This window comes from Miniopterus schreibersii, assembly GCF_964146895.1.
Source record: "Miniopterus schreibersii genome assembly, chromosome: 15".
NCBI lineage: Eukaryota > Metazoa > Chordata > Mammalia > Chiroptera > Miniopteridae > Miniopterus > Miniopterus schreibersii.
In genome coordinates this window covers 52,338,771-52,352,786 of record NC_138115.1, presented here as the reverse complement: position 1 = coordinate 52,352,786, position 14,016 = coordinate 52,338,771, and the positions used below count along the sequence as shown (strand labels likewise).

The 14,016-nt window shown below is 58.5% G+C and overlaps 1 protein-coding gene across 2 annotated transcripts; it reads left to right on the top strand.

Annotated features, from left to right (window-relative positions):
• Window positions 1-4,672: 4,672 nt before the first annotated feature.
• TRNT1 (tRNA nucleotidyl transferase 1) lies at window positions 4,673-13,932 on the top strand. Of its 2 annotated transcripts, none has more exons than XM_081159296.1 (8): window positions 4,673-4,888; window positions 5,448-5,571; window positions 6,329-6,522; window positions 8,542-8,680; window positions 9,723-9,849; window positions 11,806-11,999; window positions 12,846-13,099; window positions 13,255-13,932. In XM_081159296.1, the coding sequence occupies exons 2-8, from the start codon at window positions 5,448-5,450 to the stop codon at window positions 13,501-13,503; spliced, it is 1,281 nt and encodes a 426-aa protein (XP_081015422.1). In that variant the 5' UTR covers window positions 4,673-4,888; the 3' UTR covers window positions 13,504-13,932. The 2 variants fall into 2 exon arrangements, with proteins under 2 accessions (XP_081015422.1, XP_081015423.1); XM_081159297.1 differs by having other exon boundaries at window positions 4,805-4,888; window positions 13,525-13,932.
• The last annotated feature ends 84 nt before the right edge of the window (window positions 13,933-14,016 follow it).

Sequence of the window (14,016 nt, the reverse complement as noted above, 5' to 3'; positions counted from 1 at the left end):
CCGAGCCCAGGTCCGGGGGGGTGACGCCTGCAGCCTGGGCTGGGTGACCGTGGCCGCTTGGGGGTGGCCCGCCCGAACCTCCCCCCGTTCCCGTGGAACACCTCGCTGTCCCCGGCGCGTTTCCACGTGAGTAGCCTCGCCCGTGTCCCTGTCCTCTGTTCCGTTCCTGTCGGGGAATTTCAAGGGACCGACTAGCAAACTTGTAAAAAAATGAGGCCTTGCTCTGGACAGTGTGGCTCAGTGGTTAAAGCGTCAGCCCGCAGACTGAAGGGTCCCGGGTTCGATTCCAGCCAAGGGCACCTACCTCAGTTGCAGGCTCGATCCCTGGCCCTGGTCAGGGTGGGCGAGGGAGGCAACCAATCGATGTGTCCCTGTCACACCGATGTCCCCCCCCCTCTTGCCTCCCCTTCCACTCTCTCTGAAAAGCAACAGAAAAAATATCCTCGGGTGAGAATTTAAAAAGGGGGGGCTGGGGTGTGAGTAGCTAAGATGGAGCTTAACGGAGGGAGCACCGGAGGCAGGGGGTGGGCGTTGTTTCGGGGAAGGGGCTCTGCAGCCTCAGCCCAGGGCCGAGAGGGGACGGCCCCTCAGAGCCAGTGCTGAGACGCGGGGGCCCAGGGACCAGGCCCCCTGAGACCAGACACACCGAGAGCGGGTCCCCAGCTGAAACCTGGGGTTCTGTGTGCAAGACGAGGGACCCCGGCGCCCTGGGTGGGGTTTCCCGGAGGCGGGGTGTGTCCTGAGCAGGGACAGCCAGGGCCGGGCTGGGGCTCCCGCGGCGCCTGTGTTAGCAGCCGCCCACCCTGGTCAGACGCGGGAAAGGGTGGCCTTCCCTGGGGGCAGGGAGCGTGGAAGGGAGAACAGAGGGCCCTGTTCTGCTGAGAAGCACCCAGGAAGGCGAGACAGAGTGGGCCACCTGGCCGCCTCGTTAAAACCCCGTTCCCCTAATTGTAGACGGAGCCCGTTGTCACTGCAGGGCCTTGAAAGCAGTTACTAGTCATGGTGAGGGCGGAATTCGGGCTGGAGGGGCGCTTTACCGTCCTCTCGGTTTCCCCCTTCGTTTATCAACGTGTTTACTCACCTGTGCACCGTGCCGGGCGCCAGGGAAATAAAGAAAATTAGACCGACTCCCCCCTCCCCGCGTTAAAAGCAAGGCGCCCGCAGTTCGCCTCCGCGCCCCGGCTCCACATAAGCACAAAGGGAAACGGGAGCCGGGCTTCGTGCGGCGGTTTCCGCTTCGGGATAAACTGTAAACGTCCAAAGGCAGTTTTGGAAGGTGCTGGAAGAATTCACAAAAATTGGTTTTTACACCGTGAGCTCGAACTTGGCCTGTATCCCCTGAGCAGCAAAGCAGCCGGGGCGTAGCCGGGCCACACGGACGGGAACAGGAGCGGGAATAACTGGGCCCGGAGGACGCGGCCGGACCCGCCATAGGGAAGCTCGCGGGAGGCGTCTGCTCCCAGGAACTCGCTCTGCGGAAACGGCAGGGGTGCAGGGGGCTCGGGTGGGGTTCAGCACGTGGGCGCCTGTCGTAGTAAACGCAACGCGGACACGGTTAAGAGAAATGAGCGGCTCCCAGGTTCGGACCGTCGGTCACGACAGGAGCGTTTACCGGCAGCTTTGAAACACCGGGCGTTACGGGGAGATGTTCAGGAGAAACGGGCCCAAAGACGCATCTGTATCATTTTCTCATAATCTCATTTTTACAAAATCGCCAAGCGGAGGGCCATGGTTACCTCCCCGCCGTAGGCGCATCAGCCGCTATCGCCCCGGAACAGCCGGCCACGGCGCCTGGTGGCGGAGGGATGGGCAGTCATTCCTCGCCCCCGAGTCAGCTCCGGCCCGGGCTCTGGCCCAACGCGGCTGGGCTCCGGGACGCAGGCTGGGCTCAGGTTGGTTCCAGGCATCTGTCCTTCATTTTGTCTTTATTTTTTTATTGATTTCAAAGAGAGGAAGGGAGAGGGAGAGAGAAACACTGACTGGCGGCCTCCTGCACGCCCCCGACTGGGGACCGAGCCCGGGGCCTCCTGGTTCATGGGCGGAAGCTCAACCACTGAGCCACACGGGCTGGGCAATTTCACACCGGACGGAACATGATTGTCTGTCGCTGTGTCCGCCCCTAGACGTGAGGACGGGTCTTCGTTTCATCCAGCTCGGTTTTGTCAGAATCCACCGGACGATGTAGTTTTAGGGCAGGAGAGGAGCTGGGTTGTGCAGGTGGGGCCTCCACGCCCACCTGGATCTGCAGGTGAGAGAGGCCGGGGAGATGGCCACGAGGCACCCGGCCCACCGGTGGCTCTGACCCGCGGCCCCGGCCGAGTCCGTGCTGGGAAGGCGGCTCCTCTGCCTCTAGGCCTGGGCCCCTGTTCTTCCTGCCGTCCCTGAAGTCCCACCCTTTAACATGAATGGCCCAGCCTGCAATTTCAGAAGAGCCAAAATTGATTCGCCTGTTTACTTATCTCTTTGAAATGTAAAATAAAATTGCAGCTGTGTGTGAATTCCCCCGGCCGTGAACACGGTGCGTTGGCGGGAAGCCTCTTACTGTGTCCTCTTGCAGATTTTAAACTCTAGTTGGCTCCCATTAAACTGTTATGAGAACAAAACGAGTGAATGACTTTTCTTTAAACAAATACGTCTTCTTGTTTCAAAGAAAGCACAGTTCTTGACACAGGACTAGTTCCTTACAACGAATTCCTCACTGTCGCTCACAAAGAACAGAAACGGTGGGCGAGGGGCCCGAGGGCGCTACTGTGGCCACCTCTGTGCAGAACGCGAGAACCAGGCGGCGCTTACATTCCTGTCTGTCTGTCTGTCTGTCCTCGAATGTCTCCCCAAGGGCCTGCGGTTCTCGCGTTACAGGCTCGTACCCTTCTGTCCGCCTTATTTCCCCTTCTCCGCCCTACTTTAAAATGCGAAGGCCGCCGGAACAGCGAGGCGCCCGGGACAGCGCCCGCCACGGGCTCCAGAGCGAGGTCCTGGCGGCGGGGTGGAGACGGCAGGCGTGAGGGGTTCACTCTGTTTTTACCTGAACTCGAACCCTCTGCCTGAAGCCCCGGGAGGAGCAGAAACGGGGACAGCAGGAGGCTCCGAGCGGACGCCCCAGCGGGCCGTCAGGGTTCCCCGCGCGGCGTTTACTTCGGGGCTGGGGGTCCACACAGAGAGCACCTCCTGTAGGACGTCTGGGTCGCCCGTCAGTTCCTTTGCAGGTAGAGGGTCATTTCCCTGGGGACGGGTCTCTTCAGAGAGGACAGTAGCATCTTGGGGGGGGGGGCTCTCGCCCTGCTCCGTGGTCCTCGCCAGGGGCTGGGGCGGCCTGGGCCGGGCATTCCAGCCGGAGGTCCTTCCCTTTTAGTTTAATGGCCTCAGGGTTCTTTATCCCAATCTGATATATAATTGCTTTTGGGGGGGGAATAGCTTTTCCTTCTCAGTGAGAGCCAAGGGGGGAGCGAGGGGGGAAGGAGAGAGAAACGCCGTGTGAGCGACATCGACAGGGAGCCCACCCGCAACCCAGGTGCATCACGAGGGGACGTGGAATTTTCAGTGCTTTTCTGCACCTGTTGGGGTGACCACATCGCTCCCCCCGTTTAGTCTAATACGACACATACACTGGTTGGCTCTCAGAGGTTAAGTCCGTCTTCATTCGTGGGGTGAACTCAGCTCCATGAACCCAACTTCTGGATCCCATTTGCTGCTATTTGACTAAAGACGTTGGTTTCTGTGTCGGTGGGAACACTGATGGGACCATTTTTAAATAATACTATTTCACGGCTGTAATCAGTGCTGTGCTGACCTCAAAGGAGAGAAAATGTGTGTTCCCGCTTCTCCCTTCTCAACAAAAATTGTGCAAGATCCGCGTTGTTTCCTCCTTAAGTGGCTGATAAATTTGACCACTGAAACCACCTGGGTCTGGAATTATCTTTGTGGGAACTTTGAACAAAATTCAGTTTCTTTGGTGGTAAAGGGCTGTTTGGATTTTCCAATTTCATCGTGTTTCAGTTCTAATAAGTTGTATTTTTTTTTAACGCGCCCGTTCCGCCTGCGACCTCAGCCTGGCCGTGTGAAGCCGCGCGAAGGTCCCTCCGCCCCGCGGGGCCCGGTTTCCGCGGTCGCGGGGGTTGGGGGGCCCGGGGCCCCGCCGCGCTCGGGGGTCGCGCGGGAGCCGGTCGCGGCCTCTCGGGGCCTGAGCCCCGGGGCGGGGACCCCGCGCAGGGCCGGGCGGCTGTAAAGAAGGGGGTGACTTAGGGTCACGTGGGAAAGGCCGCGCTGAAGCCGGGGGCGCCGGCGTCCCGCGGCGGGGCCTCGCTTCGCGCCAAGCGCGCTGCCGGAGCTTCCCGCGCGGGGGGTGGGGTTGGGGGCCCGGCTTCGGACACAGCGGGGCGCAGAGGCGCGCGCTCGGCCCTCGGGCAGCCGCCCAGGCCCGCGGACCCGGAGGCGGGGGCCCCGCGCGTCCCCGGGAGCCCCAGACGCGCGGGGGCGGGGCGCGCGCCTCCTGGGCGCCTCCTGGGCGCGCGGTCCGGCTCCGCGGGTTTCAGCTGCGCTCTCCCGGGCACCGAGGGCGGGCACCGAGGGCGGGCACCGAGGGCGGGCACCGAGGGCGGGCACCGAGGGCGGGCACCGAGGGCGGGCGCAGTCGCCGCCGGGGGAGGCTCGGCGCGGTGCAGGTGCGCGGCTGGCCGCCTGGGGGCGAGCGAGAGGTGCGCGGAGGCGCCGTGGAGACGGAGGCCGCGCGGGTCCCGCGGGTCCCCCAGGGGGCGCGCGCCGGCCTCGGAACCAGGGCCCCGCCCAGGCTCTTCCGGCGCTTCCCATTGGCCGCCGGCCGGCGCTCGCGAGTGACGTCACGACGGCCGCCGCCCGGAAGTGCGCTTGAGGCAACTGGGCGGCCAGGCTGGTGAGCGCCGGGGCCGCGCGCCCGGGGGCGGGGGCGGGGGGCAGACGGGCGGGGGGCGCGTCCGCCCTGGGGGCCCGGGCGCCGGAGCCCGCCGGGCGCCTCGAGCGTCTGCGGCCCGCGCGGCCGGGCGCCCAGGGTCCCGCGGAGCCTCTCGGGCGGGCGCGGGGCGCGGCTGTTCCGACACCTGCTTCCCCGAAAGGAGCGGCGCTCGGCCGTTCGCGCGGGGCCCCCGCGGGGCCCACCTGGCGCGGGGGGGCGGGGCCGGGCCCTGGGGGCGAGGAAGCGGGGCCGGGGCCAGGACGTCGGGCGGGAGCGAGGCCGACGGGCGCCGGGGCCCCGGGAGACCAAGCGCCCGAGTCAGCCCCGCGCCTGGGGGCCGGGCCCCTCCCTCCCCCGTCGGAGCCGAGCCGGAGCCCCTGGGGGCGCGTGGAGCCCGCGGCGCCCGCCTCCCCGCCTCGCTCCAGGCCCGCCCCGGCCCCTGACCCTGACCCTGACCCTGGCCCTGGCCCTGGCCCCGGCCCCGGCCCTGACCGCCCCGCGCCGGGCGTTTGTCCCGCAGATGCTGAGGCGCCCGCCGCGCTGGGCGCTGAGCCGCGGGGCCTGGCGGCGCCTCCTGTGCACCATGAAGGTTCAGTCCCCGGAGTTCCAGGCGCTTTTCACCGACGGACTGAGGAGCCTCGCGGGTGAGGCCGCCGGCGTCGGGCGCCCGGGCGGGGGGAGGCCGGAGCCGGGCGGCAGCAGCCCCTCCCCGGGGTCCCCCCCGAGGCTCATTTAGTCCCGGGGGGGGGGCGCTCGGTGCGGGGAGGAAATTGAGGGTTTTTCAGGGAACGGGGTGAAGCCCCTCGGAAGACCCCTCGTGGGCGTCCCCTGGCCGGTCCCCGTGGCTCGGGTGCCCTGTCCAGCTGGGGTCCCGCGGGGTGAAACCAGCCACCTCCCTGGATCCCCGTCTTCTGCCGGCTCTGAGCCTTAGGTCTGGGGGGGTTCCTCCCTGACAGCTGTAGTTTTTACCTATTACAGTTGCTCTGCCACCTATCCTGTCTCAAAGGGAGAATCCTTTTTTAAAAATACGCTTTCCAGTGAAGCCCCTTTTATTAAGCTAGGACACGGCAGGTGCAGGCACGAGCCAGGCTTGTGCGCGGGTGAGACAGGGCTCTGCCCGGAGGGGAGACAGACAGGCACCTCTCACGGACCAGGAGGCATAAAGATGCAGCTCCCGCTAAGCTCCCAGAACTGCACCAGCAGGAGAGGCCCCCTGAGGCTCTGGGGGAGGCATTCCCGGGCCCTCCCTTCCTCCCTTCCTCCCTTCCTCCCTGTGGGCTTGTCCTCCACGTCCACAGGAGACGCCGGGGCAGGGACCTCTGCGGCTCTCACAGCTGGGAAACCACGTCCCCGGGGCTCCTTCAGACAAACACATGGAGATGAAAATGTCTCTCTCATCAGAATTGTTTGTCAAAGAAAACCATGAGCTGCGGATCGCGGGTGGTGCCGTGCGCGACCTGCTCAACGGGGAGAAGCCGCAGGACGTGGACTTCGCCACCACAGCCACCCCCGAGCAGATGAAGGGCATGTTCCAGGCGGCTGGTGTCCGCATGATCAACAACAAGGGGGAGAAGCACGGGACCGTCACGGCCAGGGTGAGGGACGTGTGACGGCCACTGCACTGCCCCTTCCTAACGTCACAGCTTACGTTCTCCTGGTAAAAAATCTAGCAAATAGTGAAAGCTGGTGAAAGTCCACTCTCTCCCCCCTTCCTACCGCTCCTTTCAGCTAATTTTCACAGCACTTGCCTGTTACTCGCACATATCAGGGAACACTTTTCTGTGCCGTGGGGTTTGTTTCATGTTGATTCACCCGTTTTGAGGTGGGATCTGTTGACGGGCGTCCTGCTAGGGAAGGTGATGTCACCTCCCCCCACCCCCACTGCAGCGGCTTCTCAGTGAGTCGTCCCTGGTGCTGGGTTGTCAGCACCCTGGTGTCCCCCTGTGGCCCCTGGTGCTGGCTTACGTCAGTGTCCTGGTGTCCCCTGTGGCCCCTGGTGCTGGCTTACGTCAGTGTCCCCGTGTCCCCTGTGGCCTGTGGCCCCTGGTACTCTGGGTTAAGTCCTCTGCATGGCCACGTTGTGGGCCTGCTCTGACCGCATTTCTGGTGCCGCGTGGCTTTGTCTTTCTTGCAGTTCACAGCGTTTTTCTTGGATGTCGCAGACGTCACTTTCAGTGTGTGCGCCCGATTGGTTCCTGGGCTGTCACACTGCCTCCCCGGCTCCCCTGCGCCAGCTCCCAAACCTCTTCTGCCTGCTTCCAGGGCCTGTTCCTGGATGCCTGGGTGCTCTTACTTGTTGACACCCTTGTTTGATGGCCTGAGACCTGAAGCAGGCTGCTTAGGCCTCACTCGGAACTGAAGGCTTCTCTGGTGCTGCAGAAGCCTCGGCCCAGGCGGGCTTCTCCCTCGTGACACCTGAGGGCGTTTCCTTTTGGAAGCTCGCGGTCTTTTTCTCACTGGTGTTTTTAATTCCGAGCTGATGGGCCGCCTTTGTATTTGTTTCCTGTTGACTGCAGGGCACCGAGTCGGCTCCTGAATCGTCCTGACCTCGTCCCTTGTTAAGTGTCTTCTCCTCGGAAACCCCGGTGGTGCTGGACGTGGACCACGGGGACTGGTCTAGTTTTACCCTTTGTCTCCTCTGTTTTATATTCTGTCTTTTCCTTTGCTTCCCGTGAGAAGCCTTAACCTGATCTCCTATCTTTCTATCCTGTTTGCAAGTTTTGCTGTCTGGTTTTTATAACATTTTTGGAGCCTGGTGTTTACAGCGATTCTCAAACAGTCTTCATATTCCAAACCCTTTCCTCACCTCTTGCCTGTGCCTCAGATTCCTGGGTCCCGGGATTCTGGAGTGAGGACTAGCTTGTTTCTAGAGGAGAATGTGTGTGAGGTCCAGAGGTTCTAGAACAGACTCCCAGGGGTCACTGGTGGCTTTCAGTCCCTGTGAAGAAATTCCGGACTCCGACCTTTCGCCGTTCAGCCCGCCTGCGGCGTGTGCTCCCCGCTGCTCGCCCTGCCTGTGGGGTGTGCTGTGTCAGGGGCACCCTCTCTTCCACCCGCCCCTCGCGCCCTGCCTTTGGTCATCTCTCCTCATTCGTGTGCACGGATCCTACGGAGTCTTCATGGCTCAGCTCACGTCGCTGTCACGAAGCTACTCGACTTCTCACTGCTGCAGACAGTCCCTCCAGCCAAGGTGGACGGAGGGCCTTGTACGCTCCTCGATGGCCAGCGGTGAAGGGGCCGCCCGCTGTGCTCACACTTCTTCCTCTGTCGGTCCTTTGCTCGGGTGAACATTCTGTAAGCTGACAGCTCTCTGCACACTGCACACTGGAGCTATTAGAGTCTTCCAGAGAGGAGCCCGGTTTGAAGCGGAAGAATCAGTACGCTGCTCCCTTCTGCCCCATCCCTTGGCTAAGTGGCCATCTCTGTAGGTCAGATTCATCTTTTTAAGAAAACATTTTTGGGTCCATCTTTGAATATTGTGACTTTCTGTTTCAGGTGCATGTGCACGAGTTGACTTTGAAAAGAAAGAGGGTCTGCCTGTCAGGACTTTACCTTGTTGTCACCCCATCCAGTGATGCTAAAAACAAATTTTTTAAAAATGTGTTTAATAACAGCTGCACAAAGAGAATTTTGAGATCACCACGTTGCGGATTGATGTCACCACGGACGGACGGCACGCGGAGGTGGCATTCACGACGGACTGGCAGAAGGACGCCGAGCGCAGAGACCTCACCATCAACTCCATGTTTCTAGGTAACGCAGAGGTGAAGTGTTTTCATTCCGTCCATCCGAATGCCTTCCAGTCAGCAGAGCCCTGCGTTCCGGAATGTTCTGCGGCTCGCAGGGCTGCCCTAGAGACGGTGTGCGTGGTGGTTACAGGGTGACTGGACCCCAGATCCCTGGGTTCAGGCTCGGACCCCGTCCCACCCTAGCTGTGAAGTGAGGCGTTCGCGTGGCCCCCTTTAGGGTCACTGTGTGGAGCAGGAGTTAATCACTTAGTCCTTAGATCAGTGCCCGGCGTCCCGTCAGCGGCCTGGCTCCAGGTCACGCTCTTACCCGCCCCCTTCCTCAGCTTCCTCATTTTCACTCGTCGTGTTTTAAAAGCTGATAATTCAAAGCAAAACAAAGTGTGCGCCAGCTTCTCACGCCTCGGTCAGTCTTTCCCTCCAGGCCTTTCTCAGGCCTTACGGACGAAACATTCCTAGTTCTGGTTTCTGGTTACGTTGTTCCTCTTAGTTTTGCTTTTATCAGATCCTGAGTTTTTTCCTACAAATTCTGATCTTTTTTGAAAAAAGCCCCCAGTACCTCCACACTCAGCGGGGAGTCTCTTCGTGAAGGGAGAACATCGAGACAGATGGGCCACATTTGTTACTTTGCAACCAGACTTTTGTTTTTATTAACCTACTTTTTTAAAAAAAATTTTTGTTTGAAAATATGGAATCTTTTAAATTTGTGATTCATATCAAAATACCATAGGACCCAAAACAGCTCAGGGAGGTACCTTTTGACCCCCCGTTACCCATCTCGCCCACCCCACCCCGTGGTGACCACCAGTCCGTCCTCTGTGCGCTTGGTTTTGTTGTTTCTTAGGCTCCACATATAAATGAGATCATACGGTGTTTGTGTCTCTGCCTGACGTATTTTACGTAGCCCAGAGCCCTCGGTGTCCACCCACATCGCAGTGGCAGGTTTTATTCCCGTAGACGGCTGAGTGAAGTTCCTCTGTAAGAGATGCACCAGCTTCCCGTCCGGCTCTTGCTAACAGGCGCTCTCCTCCCTCTCCCCCAATGGCCAGGCTTTGACGGCACTTTATACGACTACTTTAATGGTTACGAAGATTTAAAAAATAAGAAAGTGAGATTTGTTGGACATGCTAACACAAGGATACAGGAAGATTACCTTAGAATTTTAAGATATTTCAGGTAAGACTTTTAAAAATTAACAATATGGTTATTTCCAGAGCACAGTCTGATCCTGTGACACGCAGAGCAGGTCAGTGTACAGAGTGGTGACATCCCAGTGTCTCTCCAGTGGAGACGGAGCAGACGAGGGACCCCCACCCGCAGGGTCAGCCCTGCGTTAGCCACAGCTGAAGATGTTCAATGGGAAACTCCAGAAAGCAGCAATCTATAGGTTTTTTTAAATTGCGCACTGTTTCCCTGCCGGGCGTGGATCCAGGAGGTCGGGGCTCTGTTCCCAGGCAGGGCACAGGCCCGGGTTGTGGGCTGCTGCTGATCAATGACTCTCCCATCATGGATGTTTCTATCGCTCTCTCTCCCTCTGCCTTCCTCTCTCTAAATCAATAAAGATATACTTAATAAATAAACTGCTCACTGTTCTGCGTAGTGTGATGAAATCTCATCCCGTCCTGCTCTGTCCCACTCGGGACCTGACTCATCCTTTCATCCAGCGTCTACAGGCTGCATCACTCCCCGACCTTAGTCTCGCTTATCAAGTCAGTTATCAGACCATTCACATAACTTTTATTACAGCATATTGTTAATTTTTTTATTTAAATTTTTTTTATTGATTTCAGAGAAGGGGAGAGAGAGAGAAACATTGATGAAAGAGAGTCATTGATCAGCTGCCTCCTGCATGCCTCATACTGGGGATGGAGCTCAAAACCAAGGCATGTGCCCTGACCAGGAATCAAACCTGCAACCTCCTGGTACATGGGATGGCCCTCGACCACTGAGCCACACCAGCCGCCATGACTGTTCTATTACTGGTTGTTGTTACCTCTTTCTGTGGGTAGTTTATCAATTAAACTGTGTCACAGACATTTATGTATGTACAGGGTTCAGTACTGTCTGCAGTTTCGGGCATCTATTGGGGTCTTGGAAGGTGTTTCCCGAAGATAAGGGCACTGCTGTGTGACGTTAGAAATTTCATTCCCAAAGTATGCTCTTGACTCCATCCTGTGATTATCTTTTGTAGAATCCAGCTTTAAGTCGTTTTTCTAAATGTCCACTTTATTATTTCCTGCCCTGATCACTGCACGGATATCAGAGTGCCTCCAGCGGCCCTCCACGGCCAGGTGCTCTGACACAGTCGTGAGCGAAAGCCCTTTCTTGGGGCTTAGCTTAGGCTCCTGGGAAACCTTCCGGGTGAACCTGGTGAGCAGGACGTGCAGTTGGGTGGCCTTGTGGGTAGCAAGGCCTTAAACTCTGAACTCGGACCTTTTCATCAACTGTGCTCCCTGGCGAGTTTATGTCCAGTGATGCCAGTGTCCACTGGTTGAGATGACTCAGAATATTCCATTATAGTCTCTATCTTGTTAAGTAATGCTATTCTTGTAACGACTATTTGCAAATAGCCTCTTTTTATAGAGACTAGAACATAGACTGAGCCTTAGCCATAGTCATTTAATTTAGATACTAATGAACTGAACGTGTGACTTTAAGGTAGTTCTGAGATTCTTTGACATAGACTCCAGCGTCCGCGACGAGGCCTGCCCCATGGAAACTCACTCAGAGCCCGATGTGGCAGACAGGCGGCTATCGAGGCTGGCATGTCCAGTTGGCACGCAGTCCTGTTTGGGTGCCTGTGCAAGATGCCTTTTTTATTCGTCCCTCGAAAGCACCACTTGGGAACTGCACGCACTGGCCCTTCTCAGCGTCAGCGACGGGAGTGAAAGTGAGGCGGGCGGCCTGGTTTTTGCCAATGTTAAGAAGTTACTTCTATTTCATGGCTTTCGGGTTTTCTCATGTAGGGAAAACAAGGTGAACTGGCCGCAGGGTTCCCAGGGCACCGCCAGCCCTGGCTGATTGTGTCTGTGATGAAGCAGGTGTGGGGCGGCACCAGGAGGCTGAAAAACAGACTTTCCTGGTTGATGTCCCAGCACAGAGGTAATACACCCCGCGAGCTTTGTTTCGTAGGTTTTATGGGAGGATTGTTGACAAGCCTGGTGACCATGATCCTGAGACTTTGGAAGCAATTGCAGAAAATGCCAAAGGCCTGGCTGGCATATCAGGAGAGCGGATTTGGGTGGAACTGAAGAAGATCCTCGTCGGAAATCACGTGAACCACTTGATCCACCTCATCTACGACCTCGGGGTGGCCCCTCACATAGGTGAGGCCGGTCGCCAAGCACCTGCCTTCGCGGATGAAACGTCGGGTGCAGCACTCCATGCGGGAGATGCGTGCATTTCGGTGGGAGAACCCTCCAAGGAGAAACGGGATGTTTTAAAATAAACTGAGGATGGGGCGGGGTGGACAGTTTTGTCGCAGCTGGGGGACAACTCAGAGACCCTGTTGGCCAGTGTACAAGGTGGCTCCACGGCTGGCCCTGGGTCTGAGGAGGCTTTGCCACTTGTCAGCTCTGGGACATGGGTTAGTTCCTTGATTGCTAGTTTCCAAATCTAAAAACGGGAAAGAAAGGAACAGCATCTTTGTGAGGAGGGCTGATTCGATGAGTTCACACGTGTGCAGAAGAGTGACAGACGTAGAAAATGTTCAGTAAATGTCATAATTAACCTTTAGTAATAGTGGGTCACCTAGTGTGTACCTCGTGTCGAGAAACGGCATATTTCACATACAGACGGGAACTGAACTTGTGCCCTCTTGGTGTACAGGACGACACTCCATCTGGGCCACCCGCCCGGGCTGGAGGGGTGGCTCTTCTGTGGCTCTATGTAGTGAGTGGTCAGGAGTTTGCAGTTGGAGTGTGTCCGAGACTGACCACTGCCCTGTTCTGCTGCAGCTGGTTAATGGGTACACACGCTTGAGCTCCCCTTGTTTGTGCAGGAGGGTTGAGGTCCGCAGCTGTGTCACTGGGCCCAGGGGTGGAGGAGGGGACACCAGGCTGGACAGAGTCCTGGCGACAGGCTCCTGCCCAGCAGACATGGGTGGCTGAGCACGCGGGTGTTCGTTAAACCTGTCCACTGCGAAAACTAATGAGAAGCTGCTGTCCCCACAGGTCTGCCTGCTAATGCCAGTTTGGAAGAATTTGACAGAGTCAGTAGAAACGTGGAAGGATTCTCACCAAAGCCGATGACACTCTTGGCTTCCTTGTTGAAAGTGCAGGACGACGTCACCAGGCTGGACCTGAGGCTGAAGATGTCAAAGGAGGAGAAGAACCTTGGCTTGTTTCTGGTCAAATATAGGAAGGACCTAGTTAAAGCCACCGACAGTTCAGAGCCCCTGAAGCCCTATCAGGACTTCATCATAGACGTGAGTATGCGCCAGGCGGGTCCGACCACGCGTCCCGCTCGCAGTAACGCTGACAGACCCTGGGGCGTTCTGTGAACCGCGTGTATTGTAACTGCAAATCCCCCGCTGCGCACGTGTCTAACTGCCTAACGCGGTGGCCCTGTCTGCTGTCTCAGTCCAGGGAGCCCGACGCCCCCGCCCGCGTCTGGGAGCTGCTCAAGTACCAGGGCCAGCCCGGCGCCCTGGGGGCCCTGCAGCAGTGGTCGGTGCCGGCGTTCCCTGTGAGTGGCCACGACCTCCGGAAAGCGGGCGTCTCCTCCGGGAAGGAAATCGGGGCGCTGCTGCAGCAGCTGCGAGACGAGTGGAAGAGGAGCGGCTACCGGATGCAGAAGGACGAGCTGCTGAGTCACATGAAGAGGGACTGAGCGCGGGTGGCCTGGGCGCAGGGCTCCAGTAAGGCCCGTTTCCTCCCTCCCTGAGGTCTGGGACTCGGGCCCCAAGGGGCCGCCGCCGAGGGGAGCTCTCCGGAGGACTCAGGTCTTCTACACTCTGGACTCGATGGTGTCAGGCACCCAACCGCAGCTCCCGCCTCTGCCCTGACCACTGACCCTCGTCCTCCGGGAACGGCTCCCGCTGAGGCAAGGACCCTGGGCCTGGCCATGCGTCGCCTGTCTCGGCTTTCACGTGTCTGCGTAGGGCAGCCCTAAAGTTAATCTTGAAAAGATCAGTCTGTTTAGAGGGAAATGTGTCCTGGTGTCTGCAGTTGAAAGCCTGGGTCACATTACACACTTGTCTATGGTAAGCGCTAGTTCTTACCTGAATTCCAGAATAAACTTGTGTTTGAAAAGAGGTGACCAATTTGCACAAAATATCCTATAAACTATGAGACCAGCTGTGCCCACGGGGCTGGCATCCATTCCCCCAGACGCCGCTGCGTT